Consider the following 17094-nt stretch of genomic DNA (forward strand, 5'->3'; position numbering starts at 1 on the left):
CTTGGTACGCCCAGAGAATTGCCCTAAAGGAGGTTACGCCCACTTCTGACCCAAGGGTATAACACCTGTGAGTATAGAATTTACAGGGAGACTACGTGACCCAAGCTGCAACGAACCCAGAACGCAACGCAAGTTTGAAGACAAAGAAAGCCTTTTCTACCCAAGCTACGGATGAGTAGCTGTCTAAGCGGGTGAATTCAAGTCGAACCACCTAGCCTCCATCTCCCATCGAATCGTGGTATCTAAAGGGTTTCATTCCTATGCTGTGAGCTCTGCGCTACAGAGCTGTCTGTCCTCAAAAGACCCCTTCCAGAGCAAAGGGTGAGGAAACAGACTCCTAAGCCAAAAGGACACTGACATCGGGAGGACGATCAGAAAGGTGCGCGGAGTAGTGCGTCATCGAGCAGTCTGAATGGTCTACGCAGAGAATCCTCGGAGATCATCCCCACGTAATTACATCATTATATTCTGACCCATAAGAGCGGCAGCTTGGGGCAAGGCTAGGGTTAGAATAGCATAGCTGACAAATTCACCCAAATGTATATTTCTCGTGTACTTTCTTTTTTCTCTCCATATTGAAATCCCCATTGTGGGTAACACGCGCCATAGTGTGTTGGCCCGTTATACTAAGTTCTAATCAATAGCCTATAATGTGTTTTGTCTATGTGTATCTTTTATCATCATTTTAGCTTTTTAGTAAATAAATATTCAACTAAGATTGGTGTGGTACGAACTCATTGGTGAGACCCGGGTCCGTGCAGATTCACGGGCTATACGACGTTCAGAACGAGATTGGTAGAGGCAACTGGTTAATTAGCGGCTGTTGTAAAATCTATATTCTGATATTCTTTGAGTTAATTTGGGAAATAGAAACTCAATAAAAACAAGTTTTCACATGGTGCCCCAGGTTAATGAGTTGGCTTGATTCAGTTAATCATGCAATTAGAAACTTTAATCATTCGATGAACAACAGTCGTCACATTAACTAATACAACGTCACGACAGAGTGTTGTATGGCATTGAACCTCGTTTGGAGGCAAGTTAGCACAGTGTCCAAGGAAGGGCCAGAAAGTATACAGAATGGTGTCGTCTGCGTAGAGGTGGATCAGGGAATCACCCACAGCAAGAGCGACATCATTGATGTATACAGAGAAAAGAGTCAGCCCGAGAATTGAACCCTGTGGCACCGCCATAGAGACTGCCAGAGGTCCGGACAACTGGCCCTCCAATTTGACACACTTAACTCTGTCTGCAAAGTAGTTGGTGAACCAGGTGAGGCAATCATTAGAGAAACCAAGGCTATTGAGTCTGCCGATAAGAATACGGTGATTGACAGAGTCGAAAGCCTTGGCCAGGTCGATGAAGATGGCTGCACAGTACTGTATTTTATCGATGGCGGTTATGATATCATTTAGTACTTTGAGCGTGGCTGAGGTGCACCCATGGGGGGGCTTGGAAACCAGTTTGCACAGCGGAGAAGGTACGGTGGGATTTGAAATGGTCAGTGATCTGTTTATTAACTTGGCTTTCGAAGACTTTAGAGAGGCAGGATAGATATAGGTCTATAGCAGTTTGGGTCTAGAGTGTCACCCCCTTTGAAGAGGGGGGTGACCGTGGCAGCTTTCCAATCTTTAGGGATCTTGGACAATACAAAAAGAGGTTGAACAGGCTGGTAATAGGGGTTGCAACAATGGCGGCGGATAGTTTTAGAAAGAGAGGGTCCAGATTGTCTTGCCCAGCTGATTTGTACGGGTCCAGGTTTTGCAGCTCTTTCAGAACATCTGCTATCTGGTTTTAGATTAAGGAGAAGCTGGGGAGGCGCGGGGGGGGGGGGGGGGGCGGAGCTATTGGCCGGGGTTGGAGTAGCCAGGAAGAAGGCATGGTCAGCCATAGGGAAATGCTTATTGTAATTTTTGATTATCATGGATTTAACGGTGGTGACAGTGTTACCTAGCCTCAGTGCAGTGGGCAGCTGGAGGAGGTACTCTTGTTCTCCATGGACTTCACAGTTCCCAAAACTTTTTGGAGTTAGAGCTACAGAGGCCAAATTTCTGCTTGAAAAAGCTAGCCTTTGCTTTCCTTTCCTGACATCCAGTGATGTACTAGGCCGTATGCACTACCCTCTGTAGAGCCTTATAGTCAGATGCCGAGCAGTTGCTATACCAGGCCGTGATGCAACCAGTCAGGATGCAGCTGTAGAGCTTTTTGAGGATCTGGGGACCCATACCAAATCTTTTCATTCTCCTGGGGGGGAAAAGGTGTTGTCGTGCCCTCTTCACAACTGTCTTGGTGAGTTTGGACCATGATAGTTTGTTGGTGATGTGGACACCAAGGAACTTGAAACTCTCAACCCGCTCCACTTCAGCCCCGCGATGTTAATAGGGGCCTCACCGGCCCTCCTTTTCCTATAGTCCCAGTTGTCTTGAAAGCACAATAAATCTAGAGAATGCCAGACTGATGACAAAATTTGCCCACAAAGGACCACCGCGCCACCTTCCTGCTCAAGTGAGCACAGCATAACAAGGTGAGTCCAAAAATGTATTGTATGCTGCTGCATGAATTATGTAATATGGCAGGGAGATATGTATACTGTAGCTAAGACAGTAATACTAAGTGTATGTTGTGTAGTAAGCTGTTAGTAGCCCATATGCCTCACCCAAATAATTTGGTCTATTTTCACTTCTTAATTTTGTTCTGACTTGGTGGTGTAATCATTGAATATTGTAAGACCTTTCATTGTCTGCTTATATGCCCCATTTATTTATCATAAGTTTTGACTTGGTGTACAGGGAGAACACTAAGAACGGCCCATGTTCTGAATTCTGTTGCTGTACATTTCAAAAGTGCTGAACAAATAGTTACAGTGGGGCAAAAAAGTATTTAGTCAGCCACCAATTGTGCAAGTTCTCCCACTTAAAAAGATGTGGCCTGTAATTTCATCATAGGTACACTTCAACTATGACAGACAAAATTAGAAGAAAAAAAATCCAGAAAATCACATTGTAGGATTTTTAATGAATTTAATTGCAAATTATGGTGGAAAATAAGTATTTGGTCACCTACAAATAAGCAAGATTTCTGGCTCTCACAGACTTTTAAAGAAGAAGTTACGAGGCTCCTCTGTCCTCCACTCGTTACCTGTATTAATGGCACCAGTTTGAACTTGTTATCAGTATAAAAAAGACACCTGTCCACAACCTCAAACAGTCACACTCCAAACTCCACTATGGCCAAGAGCAAAGAGCTGTCAAAGGACTCCAGAAACAAAATTGTAGACCTGCACCAGGCTGGGAAGACTGAATCTGCAATAGGTAAGGAGCTTGGTTTGAAAAAATCAACTGTGGGAGCAATTATTAGGAAATGGAAGACATACAAGACCACTGATAATCTCCCTCGATCTGGGGCTCCACGCAAGATCTCACCCCGTGGGGTCAAAATGATCACAAGAACGGTGAGCAAAAATCCCAGAACCACACCTAGCGAATGACCTGCAGAGAGCTGGGACCAAAGTAACAAAGCCTACCATCAGTAGACTCAAATCCTGCAGTGCCAGACGTGTCCCCCTGCTTAAGCCAGTACATGTCCAGGCCTGTCTGAAGTTTGCTAGAGAGCATTTGGATGATCCAGAAGAAGATTGGGAGAATGTCATATGGTCAGATGAAACCAAAATATAACTTTTTGGTAAAAACTCAACTCGTCGTGTTTGGAGGACAAAGAATGCTGAGTTGCATCCAAAGAACACCATACCTACTGTGAAGCATGGGGGTGGAAACATCATGCTTTGGGGCTGTTTTTCCGCAAAGGGACCAGGACGACTGATCCGTGTAAAGGAAAGAATGAATGGGGCCATGTATCGTGAGAATTTGAGTGAAAACCTCCTTCCATCAGCAAGGGCATTGAAGATGAAACGTGGCTGGGTCTTTCAGCATGACAATGATCCCAAACACACCGCCCGGGCAACGAAGGAGTGGCTTCGTAAGAAGCATTTCAAGGTCCTGGAGTGGCCTAGCCAGTCTCCAGATCTCAACCCCATAGAAAATCTTTGGAGGGAGTTGAAAGTCCATGTTGCCCAGCAACAGCCCCAAAACATCACTGCTCTAGAGGAGATCTGCATGGAGGAATGGACCAAAATACCAGCAACAGTGTGTGAAAACCTTGTGAAGACTTACAGAAAACGTTTGACCTCTGTCATTGCCAACAAAGGGTATATAACAAAGTATTGAGATAAACTTTTGTTATTGACCAAATACTTATTTTCCACCATAATTTGCAAATAAATTCATTAAAAATCCTACAATGTGATTTTCTGGATTTTTTTCCCTAATTTTGTCTGTCATAGTTGAAGTGTACCTATGATGAAGATTACCGGCCTCTCATCTTTTTAAGTGGGAGAACTTGCACAATTGGTGGCTGACAAAACTTTTTTGCCCCACTGTATATTGACTATGTCTGTCCTAGCTTGCTCATGAATGTCTTAATCAAAATTACGGATTGCCTGTTATTCGCTTGTCATCCCCTTATGCCATAGTTTGTACATCTCAATTGTCAATAGAAACCACATTTGTTTAAACAAGTCAACCATTTCCAGGCTGTATCCCATCCAGCCGTGATTGGGAGTCCCACAGGGCGGCGCACAATTGGCCCAGCGTCGTCCAAGTTTGTCCCGGGGTAGGCCGTCATTGTAAATAAGAATTTGTTCTTAACTGACTTGCCTAGTTAAATAAAGGTTACATATCAGCTATGTTTTTTTAAAGGCAGTAAATGAGACTGAATTAACTGTTTTGCTGACAGACAAGTCTCCGCTGACAGCCAGGTGTAGCAGTGGAAAGATGTTGGGACTGCTGTTGGGACTCTGCTGTTGGGACAGCTTTATGTAGGCCCTAACAGTTATTGGGCACCGTTTGTCACCGTTATAGTGCAATTAATGTATTGTTGAGTGTCGTGTTGTGTAGTGGCTTTGCTGGCATGCATTCCACAATAGTTTTTTTTCGATCCACCAAGATTTACATGCTAAAATCGCCACTGGTACCAACGCACATTGACTTGGTACCGGTACCCCCTGTATATAGCCTCATTACTGTTATGTAATTTTATTGTGTTACTTTTTATACATTTTTTTACTTTAGATTATTTAGTAAATATTTTCTTAACTCTCCTTTCTTTCACTGTATTGTTGTTTATGGGCTTGTAAGTAAGCATTCGGCGCATGTTTGATTTGTTTGCTGTTTTTGATACCATTCCACTTCATTAGCATGAGCCCGTTCTCCCCAATTAAGGTGCCACCAACCCCGTGGTATATATATTTATATTCCGGTCTCTGACATTGCTCGTTCTGATATTTATTTTTCTGGATTATGTTTGTCCCCATTTTAGAGAGGACAGAGAGAAACGAGAGAAGAGGAGCGAGAGAAAGAGGGGAGGGCTGACAGCCTGACCTTTGGTGTCACAGTGTAAGTCTCACAGCAGGTCATCTAGCTCCTTGGTTCTCTGACTGCGGTAGTGCAGACGCTCTTCAGACAGAAACTAAACACACACACACATCATAAACTCACACTAATAGTGGGAGCAAACATACACATGTATCATACACGCACCATGAAGTCAAGGCCCTCTATCTCAAAGTCCTCTTTCTCCAACATGCTGGGCAACCGAGGGACTGAGAGCAGGAACCCTATCCGAGAAAGAGATAAATAAATTATGTTGATAGTATAGGACATCCAGATTACAATTTAACCTCATTTTATGGATATTTAGAAAGCATCGGCATCTTGTTGATCCTGACAGTCAGCAAGGTACACTTTAGATGTATTTGATTAGCATTTAGCATCCTTGTTAGCATGTAAACCAGGGATGGGTAACCTCATGATGGATGTCAGATCAGGGGGATGTAGACACAGTAGATGTCAGACCAGGGGGATGTAGACAAACAGTAGTAGTAGACGTCAGACCAGGGGGATGTAGATGACGCAGCAGGAGGGGATGCGGGTGTCCAGGTGCTCCAGCTCTCTGCGAGCCACGTCCGTCAGGAAGTCAGACAGTCCCATCATCCTCCTCTTCTCTGGCAGAGGGAGCAGACGGAGGTGAGTAAGATGACCCTAACCTTCAGCTAACATAACCCTAACCTTCAACTAACATAACCCTAACATAACTCTAACCTTCAGCATTCCCTAATGGTATGAACACTCACTCTCGTCTATAGCAGGGTCCACATTGGGTTTGACAGTGAAACGGTTTTCTGCTAAACTGCCCTCAAAGTCCACCTATACAAGACACAAATCACAGAATAAAATGAGAATGAAACACATTGACATCCAGAACATGGGAGCTGCACCTGACGTGTGTACTGTGTGTCCCACCACTCTGCTGATGAGCGAGGCGATGTAGTAAAGGTCATCTGATAATCCCTCACTGATCTCCTGGAAGAGTTGGATGGACTGAGGCAGGGAGCGCACTGTGTCCCTGATTCACACCGCACTATACACTGTCTACAACACAGACACACACACACAAACACACTATTCACACTGCACCGTAATTTGTCTAATACACATACAGACATGCTATTCATATAGATAAATGGCCGTAGAACTCCTACCTTGTAGAGACCCTGCCAGTCAGAGACTTTGGTGTGAGACAGAGACATTGAACGCAGGAGAGTCTACAGCAGGAGAAATAATACTCTTTATTACAGAAAATTCATACTCATCACTGATGTTGCAGACTGAGGCCTGCATGGCGCTGAGGGGTAAAGTTCACAGGTCATGGTTACCGGGATGTTCCTGATGTTGCGTAGGGAGGACTGCAAAGTGTTTAGGGAGTCAGAGTTGCGTGGACAGGAGAAGAATCTCACAACTTCCTGTCTCCTGTTTAACACCGCCAGGTCACGAGTAGGCCTCAGAAACCACTGGCTGAGAGGGAGAGAGGATTTCACAATAACCAACATCTAGCAGAACAAGGAGGGATAGAGATTATGACTACGCACCACAAACAGGTACTGAGGTATTGATTATGTTTCTCAGATATAATCTGTGTGTGGTTGGTTTCTGACACTTCAACCATGAGAACAGGTTTTCCTCACCGAAGCAGTTTGGAGCCAAACTTGCACCTGCAGTGATTCAGTATCCCTGAAACAGAGACACCAACACTCATGACATCGTCACTACAGGAAACACGACAGAGATCACCGCTTCTCATAATGCCAGTGTGAGAATGTACTGACATCACATCAGCGCATTAACTTCCCTTAATGTGTGTTACCATAGAGACTGAGCCCTTCCTTCTCCCAAGACTGCAGCTTGTACACAGAGGGGTGCAGCTCCAACTTGAAGATCTACAGTACGCTGGAACACACACAACAAACATGGCCGAGAGAGTGTGTGTGTGTGTGTGTTTGTCTCCAGGGGGACTGACCTGTAAGTATCCTGGTCCACGTACACTACATCTTTCCTGTAAGAGGAATGAAATTCAGATGTGAAAAAAACATTCAACCACAATACATATACACAACTGACCTATCTCTCTGCATGTGTGTGTTGTGTGTGTCTTACAGTGTGTAGGTGTGGAACTGTAAGATGGGGACTCCCACACTGCTGTCCTCTAGCTCCACTCCCACTCTCCTCCTGTCCAGACACTTCAGCAACGCACCTACTGACCGCAGCTAGGACACACACACACAAATAAACACACACACGCACAACATTTTCAATTTAATCTCAAATGTCAGTGTGAGGTTATTTTCCTGGAACAAGGGGGAGGAGAACTCACCATGAGGGGGGAGGAGAACTCACCATGAGGGGGGAGGAGAACTCACCATGAGGGGGGAGGAGAACAAAAAAATATATATATACATTTACAAAATAACATGGGTAACTATTTACACACTTTCAATATTTGGAAGACCCTCAATCCTCTATAAAATCAAATCTATTTATATAGCCCCAGCCTAAAACCCCAAACAGCAAGCAATGCAGGTGTAGAAGCACGGTAGCTAGGAAAAGCTCCCTAGAGAGGCAAAAACCTAGGAAGAAACCTAGAGAGGAACCAGGCTATGAGGGGTGGCCAGTCCTCTTCTGACTGTGCCGGGTGGAGATCACAGTGGTTGTAGAGGGTGCAACAGGACAGCACCTCAAGAGTAAAAATGAACAGTTTAGGGTTCCATAGCCGCAGTCAGAACCATTGAAACTGGAACAGCAGCAAGGCCAGGTGGACTGGGGACAGCAAGGAGTCATCATGCCAGGTAGTCCTGACGCATGGTCCTTGGACTCAGGTCCTCCGAGAGAGAGAAAGAGAGAATTAGAGAGAGCATACTTAAATTCACATAAGACTCCCATTCGGAGTCAGTGTCACTGTGAAAGAAAATGCTCAGTTAGAATAGTTTCACATATGAGCCCTTATTCAACAGGTATAATAAACAGATATACAGTGCCTTGCGAAAGTATTCGGCCCCCTTGAACTTTGCGACCTTTTGCCACATTTCAGGCTTCAAACATAAAGCTATAAAACTGTATTTTTTTGTGAAGAATCAACAAAAAGTGGGACACAATCATGAAGTGGAACGACATTTATTGGATATTTCAAACTTTTTTAACAAATCAAAAACTGAAAAATTGGGCGTGCAAAATTATTCAGCCCCTTTACTTTCAGTGCAGCAAACTCTCTCCAGAAGTTCAGTGAGGATCTCTGAATGATCCAATGTTGACCTAAATGACTAATGATGATAAATACAATCCACCTGTGTGTAATCAAGTCTCCGTATAAATGCACCTGCACTGTGATAGTCTCAGAGGTCCGTTAAAAGCGCAGAGAGCATCATGAAGAACAAGGAACACACCAGGCAGGTCCGTGATACTGTTGTGAAGAAGTTTAAAGCCGGATTTGGATACAAAAAGATTTCCCAAGCTTTAAACATCCCAAGGAGCACTGTGCAAGCGATAATATTGAAATGGAAGGAGTATCAGACCACTGCAAATCTACCAAGACCTGGCCGTCCCTCTAAACTTTCAGCTCATACAAGGAGAAGACTGATCAGAGATGCAGCCAAAAGGCCCATGATCACTTTGGATGAACTGCAGAGATCTACAGCTGAGGTGGGGTCGAGGTCGTATATTGCACAAATCTGGCCTTTATGGAAGAGTGGCAAGAAGAAAGCCATTTCTTAAAGATATCCATAAAAAGTGTTGTTTAAAGTTTGCCACAAGCCACCTGGGAGACACACCAAACATGTGGAAGAAGGTGCTCTGGTCAGATGAAACCAAAATTGAACTTTTTGGCAACAATGCAAAACATTATGTTTGGCGTAAAAGCAACACAGCTGAACACACCATCCCCACTGTCAAACATGGTGGTGGCAGCATCATGGTTTGGGCCTGCTTTTCTTCAGCAGGGACAGGGAAGATGGTTAAAATTGATGGGAAGATGGATGGAGCCAAATACAGGACCATTCTGGAAGAAAACCTGATGGAGTCTACAAAGGACCTGAGACTGGGACTGAGATTTGTCTTCCAACAAGACAATGATCCAAAACATAAAGCAAAATCTACAATGGAATGGTTCAAAAATAAACATATCCAGGTGTTAGAATGGCCAAGTCAAAGTCCAGACCTGAATCCAATCGAGAATCTGTGGAAAGAACTGAAAACTGCTGTTCACAAATGCTCTCCATCCAACCTCACTGAGCTCGAGCTGTTTTGCAAGGAGGAATGGGAAAAAATGTCAGTCTCTCGATGTGCAAAACTGATAGAGACATACCCCAAGCGACTTACAGCTGTTCTCGCAGCAAAAGGTGGCGCTACAAAGTATTAACTTAAGGGGGCTGAATAATTTTGCACGCCCAATTTTTCAGTTTTTGATTTGTTAAAAAAGTTTGAAATATCCAATAAATGTCGTTCCACTTCATGATTGTGTCCCACTTGTTGTTGATTCTTCACAAAAAAAAATACAGTTTTATATCTTTATGTTTGAAGCCTTAAATGTGGCAAAAGGTCGCAAAGTTCAAGGGGGCCGAATACTTTCACAAGGCACTGTATATATGGAGTATAGGGAACATAAGGTTGAATATATTATTATGACCTGCTAGATCTACTGTCTCTTTTATATTATGACATTTCAGCTAGATCTACTGTCTTTATTATATTACAACAGACCAGCTGTATCTACTGTCTCCATTTCACTTTGGCCATTGTTGTGGGCCTGCCCTCCCCTCAACAACCTCAAATAGGCTATTTCATGTGGGTTGGGGTGGGGCGGCAGACACACGCATCTCACATTTCATGACATTACATGTTTATATATTGCTTCTAAAATGTTTTAAAAAATCACAAATAATATGTTATATTATTAATTTCAAACAATGGCATTAGCATGATAAGAATTACCAGTCCAAAATGATGTCCTCTCCCGTTAAAAAAATATTCCTCCACAATCGCTAAATGAATCGTCCTACAACAATCTCTGTCTCACTTTCCCATTCAATTTATTCTAAAATTGTGTGTACATCTGTATATCTAGACTTAGATTTAGCTTTCCCTGACTTAGTTGCCAAACTGATTGATATATAAACAGCTGAATCGGCGCGTTTACCAAACAATGCAATGCGTAGTATGTGTTTCTCCTTCCGGTATGAAACGTCAATAGCGAATGACACTTTACGCTGGAGCTTACTACATGGGTTGGTCTTGCAACACATAAACTTGACCTATTGCCGTTTACCTCAGCTCATTGGCTATCTACCCAGCTAGATTTCAAGACGATCAGTGGTCATTGGGTTAAAAGACAGTCAATCAACGAAACAGCGGGCAAATCATTGGTGCACAATGATGTCATGACTTGTTGTCTTCAAATCGGTTTCTTTCAGTCAATACGTCCCATGAAATGGCCCATCACGTTTGATTGTGTTACAAACAAACCAGTTGATTGCAGTGAAACCAAACATGACTGGAAAAGTCACGTTCTGTGTGGGTTATTTACCTGGAATGTGTCGTCGAAAATGGAATGAGACGGAATTCACGACACAAGCGGTTCACAAAATGTTTTGTGTTAGGCTATAAAAATGCATTTTATCAAACAAAAGATCATTCATTGTATAACAATGAGCATTGGAATTGCAAACAGACGAAGATCGTCAAAGGTAAACAATTTATTTTAATGCAGTTTGTGATTATGTTACGCCTGTGCTGGTTAAAATTGTTGTTTTTTATGGGGCTCTATGCTCAGATAATTGCATCGTATTCTTTTGCAGTAAATCCTTTTTTAAATCTGACAACGCCGTTCGGATTAGCAAGATTCTAGGCTTTCGATACTAGTGAGACACTTGTATTTTCATGAATGTTTAATATGACTATTTATGTAGCGATCACCTTATGTTGTGGAATTTCAGCCTGCTAGTGCGTTCCGTGCGCAGAGAGGTTAATATAAGTCCACTTAACATGCTCCAAACACTAAATACGTACATACATAAATGAACATGGGTACGAGGACCCGTCGCGCACCTATACAACATAAAACAACACTTGACAATAAAACAATCTCTGACAAAGACATCAAATTTATTTATATAGCCCTTCGTACATCAGCTGATATCTCAAAGTGCTGTACAGAAACCCAGCCTAAAACCCCAAACAGCAAGCAACGCAGGTGTAGAAGCACGGTGGCTAGGAAAAACTTCCTAGAAAGGCCAAAACCTAGGAAGAAACCTAGAAAGGAACCAGGCAATGTGGGGTGGCCAGTCCTCTTCTGGCTGTGCCGGGTGGAGATTATAACAGAACATGGCCAAGATGTTCAAATGTTCATAAATGACCAGCATGGTCGAATAATAATAATAAGGCAGAACAGTTGAAACTGGAGCAGCAGCACGGCCAGGTGGACTGGGGACAGCAAGAAGTCATCATGTCAGGTAGTCCTGAGGCATGGTCCTAGGGCTCAGGTCCTCCGAGAGAGAGAGAAAGAAAGAGGGAAAGAGAGAATTAGAGAGAGCACACTTAAATTCACACAGGACACCGAATAGAACAGGAGAAGTACTCCAGATATAACAAACTGACCCCAGCCCCCCGACACATAAACTACTGCAGCACAAATACTGGAGGCTGAGACAGGAGGGGTCAGGAGACACTGTGGCCCCATCCGAGGACACCCCCGGACAGGGCCAAACAGGAAGGATATAACCCCACCCACTTTGCCAAAGCACAGCCCCCACACCACTAGAGGGATATCTTCAACCACCAACTTACCATCCTGAGACAAGGCTGAGTATAGCCCACAAAGATCTCCGCCATGGCACAACCCAAGGGGGGGTGGGGGCGCCAACCCAGACAGGATGATCACATCAATGACTCAACCCACTCAGTTGACGCACCCCTCCCAGGGACGGTATGAGAGAGCTCCAGTAAGCCAGTGACTCAGCCCCTGTAATAGAGTTAGAGGCAGAGAATCCCAGTGGAAAGAGGGGAACTGGCCAGGCAGAGACAGCAAGGGAGGTTCGTTGCTCCAGAGCCTTTCCGTTCACCTTCCCACTCCTGGGCCAGACTACACTCAATCATATGACCCACTGAAGAGATGAGTCTTCAGTAAAGACTTAAAGGTTGAGATGACATGAGGGGAAACAGAGGGTTAAATACACAACAGGTAATGAACGGGATTGAAAACAGGTGTGTGGGAAGACAAGACAAAACCAATGGAAAATGAAAAATGGATCAATGATGGCTAGAAGGCAGGTGGCGTCGACCGCCGAGCACCGCCTGAACAAGGAGAGGCAACGACTTCGGTAGAAGTCGTGACAGATTTCTGTTCCTGTTGTAATACTAAATCAATAATAGCCAAATCAAAACCTTCACAGCCAATGTTTAAAACAGAATCCTGAACCTCTTCCTCACTAGAGTTTATTCCCCTGCTCCCCATAATTTACCCTGCCTCAATTCCACTTTCTCCTCTGTGGTTCAAACTATAATTATGTCTAAGAGCTATAAACTCCATTACAATTAATTTACCTTTAAAACCAGTATCCCAAATGACCACAAATTCATTATCCAAATGGCCCTCCCCTGTGGCTGATTATCTCCTGTATCAGATTTCCAGATACACAAATATCTCCTTGTATAAACACACATCTCACCCCCCTCTACTGGTCGGGTGCTCAGAACAAGACTCTGCTGTGCACCAATGAGGCTCCTGCTCTGGCTGGAGCAGGCCCGCCTCCAACTCTTCAGGACCAGTCAGAAGACCACCACGACAAGACTCCACCTACATCATTCTATGTATAAAATCTGCTGTGACCAATGTCTAGGCCCCTTTTTCACCTGACTCACTTAATGAGTTATATGAACTAGGTCCGTGCACGTAAAACGGCGGGACAAGATATCTTTTGACTCATTAAAACTGCCTTTTGTTACAACTGAAATCCACTCTGTCCAGCATCCGTGATTTGGTCTCAACTCTCCAGTAATTGAACATCAACAATAGCCAAGCCTATGCGCTCCTTTAGTTTAGCCTTCTCCATTTCTTCCTTGATTTTACCCTTACTCGGCTCTCCTCCCTGTTTCCACTCGAAGCAGGTTTTGTATGGTTTTGTATGTTTTACGCTTCAGCGCCTCCAGCATTATACCAGGCTCCTCGTCGACTGGGAGCCCGTTGGGCGCGACAATACTGCCCTCTTCTACCCATCGTCTGTATAATTTTTCTCCTTTCTTCTTTCAATCCTTTCCATCTTTACCTCCATTAATTTCTAGAGTGGACTTCAATATCTTCAACACTTTCTCAATCTCCTGGTTAGTCATCTTAATATCTATTCAAACACTATATCCCTGTCCTATCTAATCTAAAGAAACTCTAGGCGATACAACTAGGTACTATAACCCCCAATAGGATCTATAAATCTTTCATTCAAACTTGATGCCAACGTTTCACGAACTTGACACCCAATGTACTACATACGCTTGGCGACCATCCAATGTAACACAGGTCCCGTATTTATTATCGGCCTGTTAATTTTATCCGTAGCTCATTCAATCGATGCAGCGCGCCCACTTACATCCCAGTGTACTACATTCAAATTTTACATATAGTAAAATGACATTCACTCCGGTAAATTCTCAAAATTACCACACACACACTAGTACACACATACACTGTTACATTGCGATTCCCCCCACACTCATACCAATAAATTCTTAAACCTACCAACATCCACACAACTGAGTATGCGTTATACAAACCGACCAATTTAGTACATTGCATTCACTTGTTATATCGTAAGAGTGATCCATCAGTTCAAAATTGCATTCACCACAGCATATATGTCACATTAAATTATTATTGTCAATTGTAACATTCATATAATTTTGGTAACTTACATCAAACAGGTGTCTCACAAAATTAATTTGGATAACGCCAATATGCAGAACTTTAGTTATTACAATAGGTGTCTGCTTACCTTTTTTAGTTGACCGGTCAGGATTTGTGAGGCACACCGTCCGACGACAGTACTGGCCAATCAGCCGGACAATCTCCAGCGAAGTCCTTCAACCAGATCACGTCGGGGTCACCAAATTGTTAGGGTTGCGTCAATTCGAATCTGGTATCAGAACAAGTTATGACACTGAGTCACCGATTGTATACTATGTATTTTTATTAGCTAAGCAATAAATGGTAAATGCAATTTTCGTATATACAGGTTCGCTGTAACACCACGCAGGGTAGAACAGAAAACTGGCCAACACCCTAACAGTATCTTCTTTAATACTCTGACAGAAGTAGTTCCTGCTTCCGAGCTGGCCTGTCAGAGTAGAGACTGGGCGTGGTTTAAACTCACTCAGCCTATTGTTGGCGCACAGGCTGGTCCCAGTCCCCGGGCGCTCCAGTTGATAGATGTAACTGTTGCTGTGTAGAATATCTATACACTCATACCCTAGATACCGTTATCACACATCTGGTACCTGTTATTGCTAAGTTTGAGTTCTAACAAAAGACAGTTTGTTTGCTACACTACGTTCTGTATGTGTCCCCCACATTCATGATAACTGCCTATACCCAAGGTTAGCCATAGCCTTTCCGCTAATGTTACTTCTAACACACAAAGACACACTCATGACAGGCCATGCATATTTTCAACCCTCACACCTCTGTAACATTAATTTGAAACTTTACACAGTGCTGCACAGGGTGGGAGCTCTATACAGCAGAAAGTTCTAAATGTGACAACAAACTGAGAGTATTACCCTGCAAAAATAATTATCTGCTGTACTACTACTGTAAGCGACATTGCCAAACAACCTGGGGATACGATTCCACGTTTGCCGATTCTGTCCTGGGCCGCCCATCATGATTAAAAAAGGGCTGAAACTAGAGACCGGAGTAGCAGAGGTCATGTAAATCAGCGATGCATGTTGAAAGAATAACAACGTTAACTAGACCTTTTCCTTAAGTACACTTAGCATCAGGTAGCTCGGTCACGAATATCAGAATAGCAATCAAATTAATCGTTTACCTTTGATAATCTTCGGATGTTTTCACTCACGAGACTCCCAGTTACACAACAAATGTTCCGTTTGTTCCATAAAGATGATTTTATATCCAAAATACCTCCGTTTGTTTGTCGCGTTATGTTCAGAAATCCACAGGAAAGAGCGGTCACGACAATGCAGATGAAAATTCCAAATAGTTTCCATTATGTCCACAGAAACATGTCAAACGTTTTTTATAATCAATCCTCAGGTTGTTTTTAAAATATATAATCGATAATATATCAACCGCAAATGTTTTTCACAGTAGGAGAGGGGAAAACAATGGCTGTCCAAATTCTGTTGCGCAAGCAAAACTCATGTGACCACTTGACGCGATGTTATCGTTCTGGCTCATTTTTCAAAATAAAAGCCTGAAACTATGGCTGAAGACTGTTGACACCTTGAGGAAGCGATAGGAAAAGGAATCTGGTTCACGTCCCTTTAAATGGAGCAAAAGGAGGCTATGGAACATGTAGTTTTCAAAATAGAAGCCACTTTCTGCTTTGGTTTTCCTCAGGGTTTCACCTGCAATATCAGTTCTGTTATACTCACAGACAATATTTTGACAGTTTTGGAAACTTTAGAGTGTTTTCTATCAAATACTACTAATAATATGCATATATTAGCAACTGAGACCCGAGGAGCTGGCCGTTTACAATGGGCACCTTTTCATCCAAGCTACTCAATACTGCCCCTGCAGCAATATGAAGTTAATGCAACCGCTGTGTCAGATTTTTTTTTTTACTTTACGGAAAAAGCATACCATGCAATAATCTGAGATGGCGCTCAGAGGTACACAATATTTCTCCCCCATGTTGGGGTCAAAAGAAATACGAAATTACATCATAAATATTATATTACCTTTGATAATCTTTCATCAGAATGCAGTGCCAGGAATCCTAGTTCTGCAATAAATTGTTGTTTTGTTCGATAATGTCCACTACTAGTGTCCATGTGAACTCGGACAAAAACTTCACAAAGTTATATTCCAGGTCGAATAAGCTGGTCAAACTAAGTAGAGAATCAATCTTCAGGATGTTATTATCATTAATATCCAATAACGTTCCAACCGGAGCATTAATTTTTGTCTAGAGAGTAATGGAACGCATGACGATATCATGAGAAATGCGCCTGACCAGGAACTGGCATTCTGCCAGACCACTGACTCAAATGGCTGCCATCCGGTCCCACATCACACTAGAGGCTTCATTCCACGTTCTACTGACTGTTGACATCTAGTGGAAGGCATAGGGAGTGTGAACAGATCCATATCTTACTGGGATGTGAATAGGCAATGAGTTGAAAATCAACCAGCCCCAGAATTTCCACTTCCTGTTTGGACGTTTGCCTGCCATATGAGTTCTGTTCTACTCACAGACATAATTCAAACAGTTTTAGAAACTTCAGAGTGTTTTCTATCCAATAGTAATAATAATATGCATATATTAGCATCTGGGACAGAGTATGTCCCAGGAGGCAGTTCACTATGGGCATGCAATTCATCCAAAGTGAAAATGCTGCCCCCTATCCCTAAAAAGTTAACTTCCTGTTAATCCAAACGCATTGCCAGATTTCAAAAAGGCTTTACGGCGAAAGCATACCA

The 17094-nt window shown here is 43.1% G+C and overlaps 1 protein-coding gene across 1 annotated transcript in view; it reads right to left on the reverse strand.

The window, feature by feature from the left end:
- Positions 1-13708, reverse strand: part of LOC110508127 (mutS protein homolog 5-like) — a 23224-nt gene extending 9516 nt beyond the window's left edge. The window contains 12 exon segments of the mRNA XM_036975428.1: positions 5436-5523; positions 5595-5676; positions 5950-6058; positions 6188-6260; positions 6357-6485; positions 6596-6658; positions 6770-6908; positions 7079-7124; positions 7258-7340; positions 7411-7446; positions 7548-7657; positions 13703-13708. Coding sequence (XP_036831323.1) covers positions 5436-5523; positions 5595-5676; positions 5950-6058; positions 6188-6260; positions 6357-6485; positions 6596-6658; positions 6770-6908; positions 7079-7124; positions 7258-7340; positions 7411-7446; positions 7548-7657; positions 13703-13708 — 964 coding nt within the window.
- Positions 13709-17094: the final 3386 nt, after the last annotated feature.

This window comes from Oncorhynchus mykiss, chromosome 3, assembly GCF_013265735.2.
Source record: "Oncorhynchus mykiss isolate Arlee chromosome 3, USDA_OmykA_1.1, whole genome shotgun sequence".
In the NCBI taxonomy this organism is placed as follows: Eukaryota; Metazoa; Chordata; class Actinopteri; order Salmoniformes; family Salmonidae; genus Oncorhynchus; species Oncorhynchus mykiss.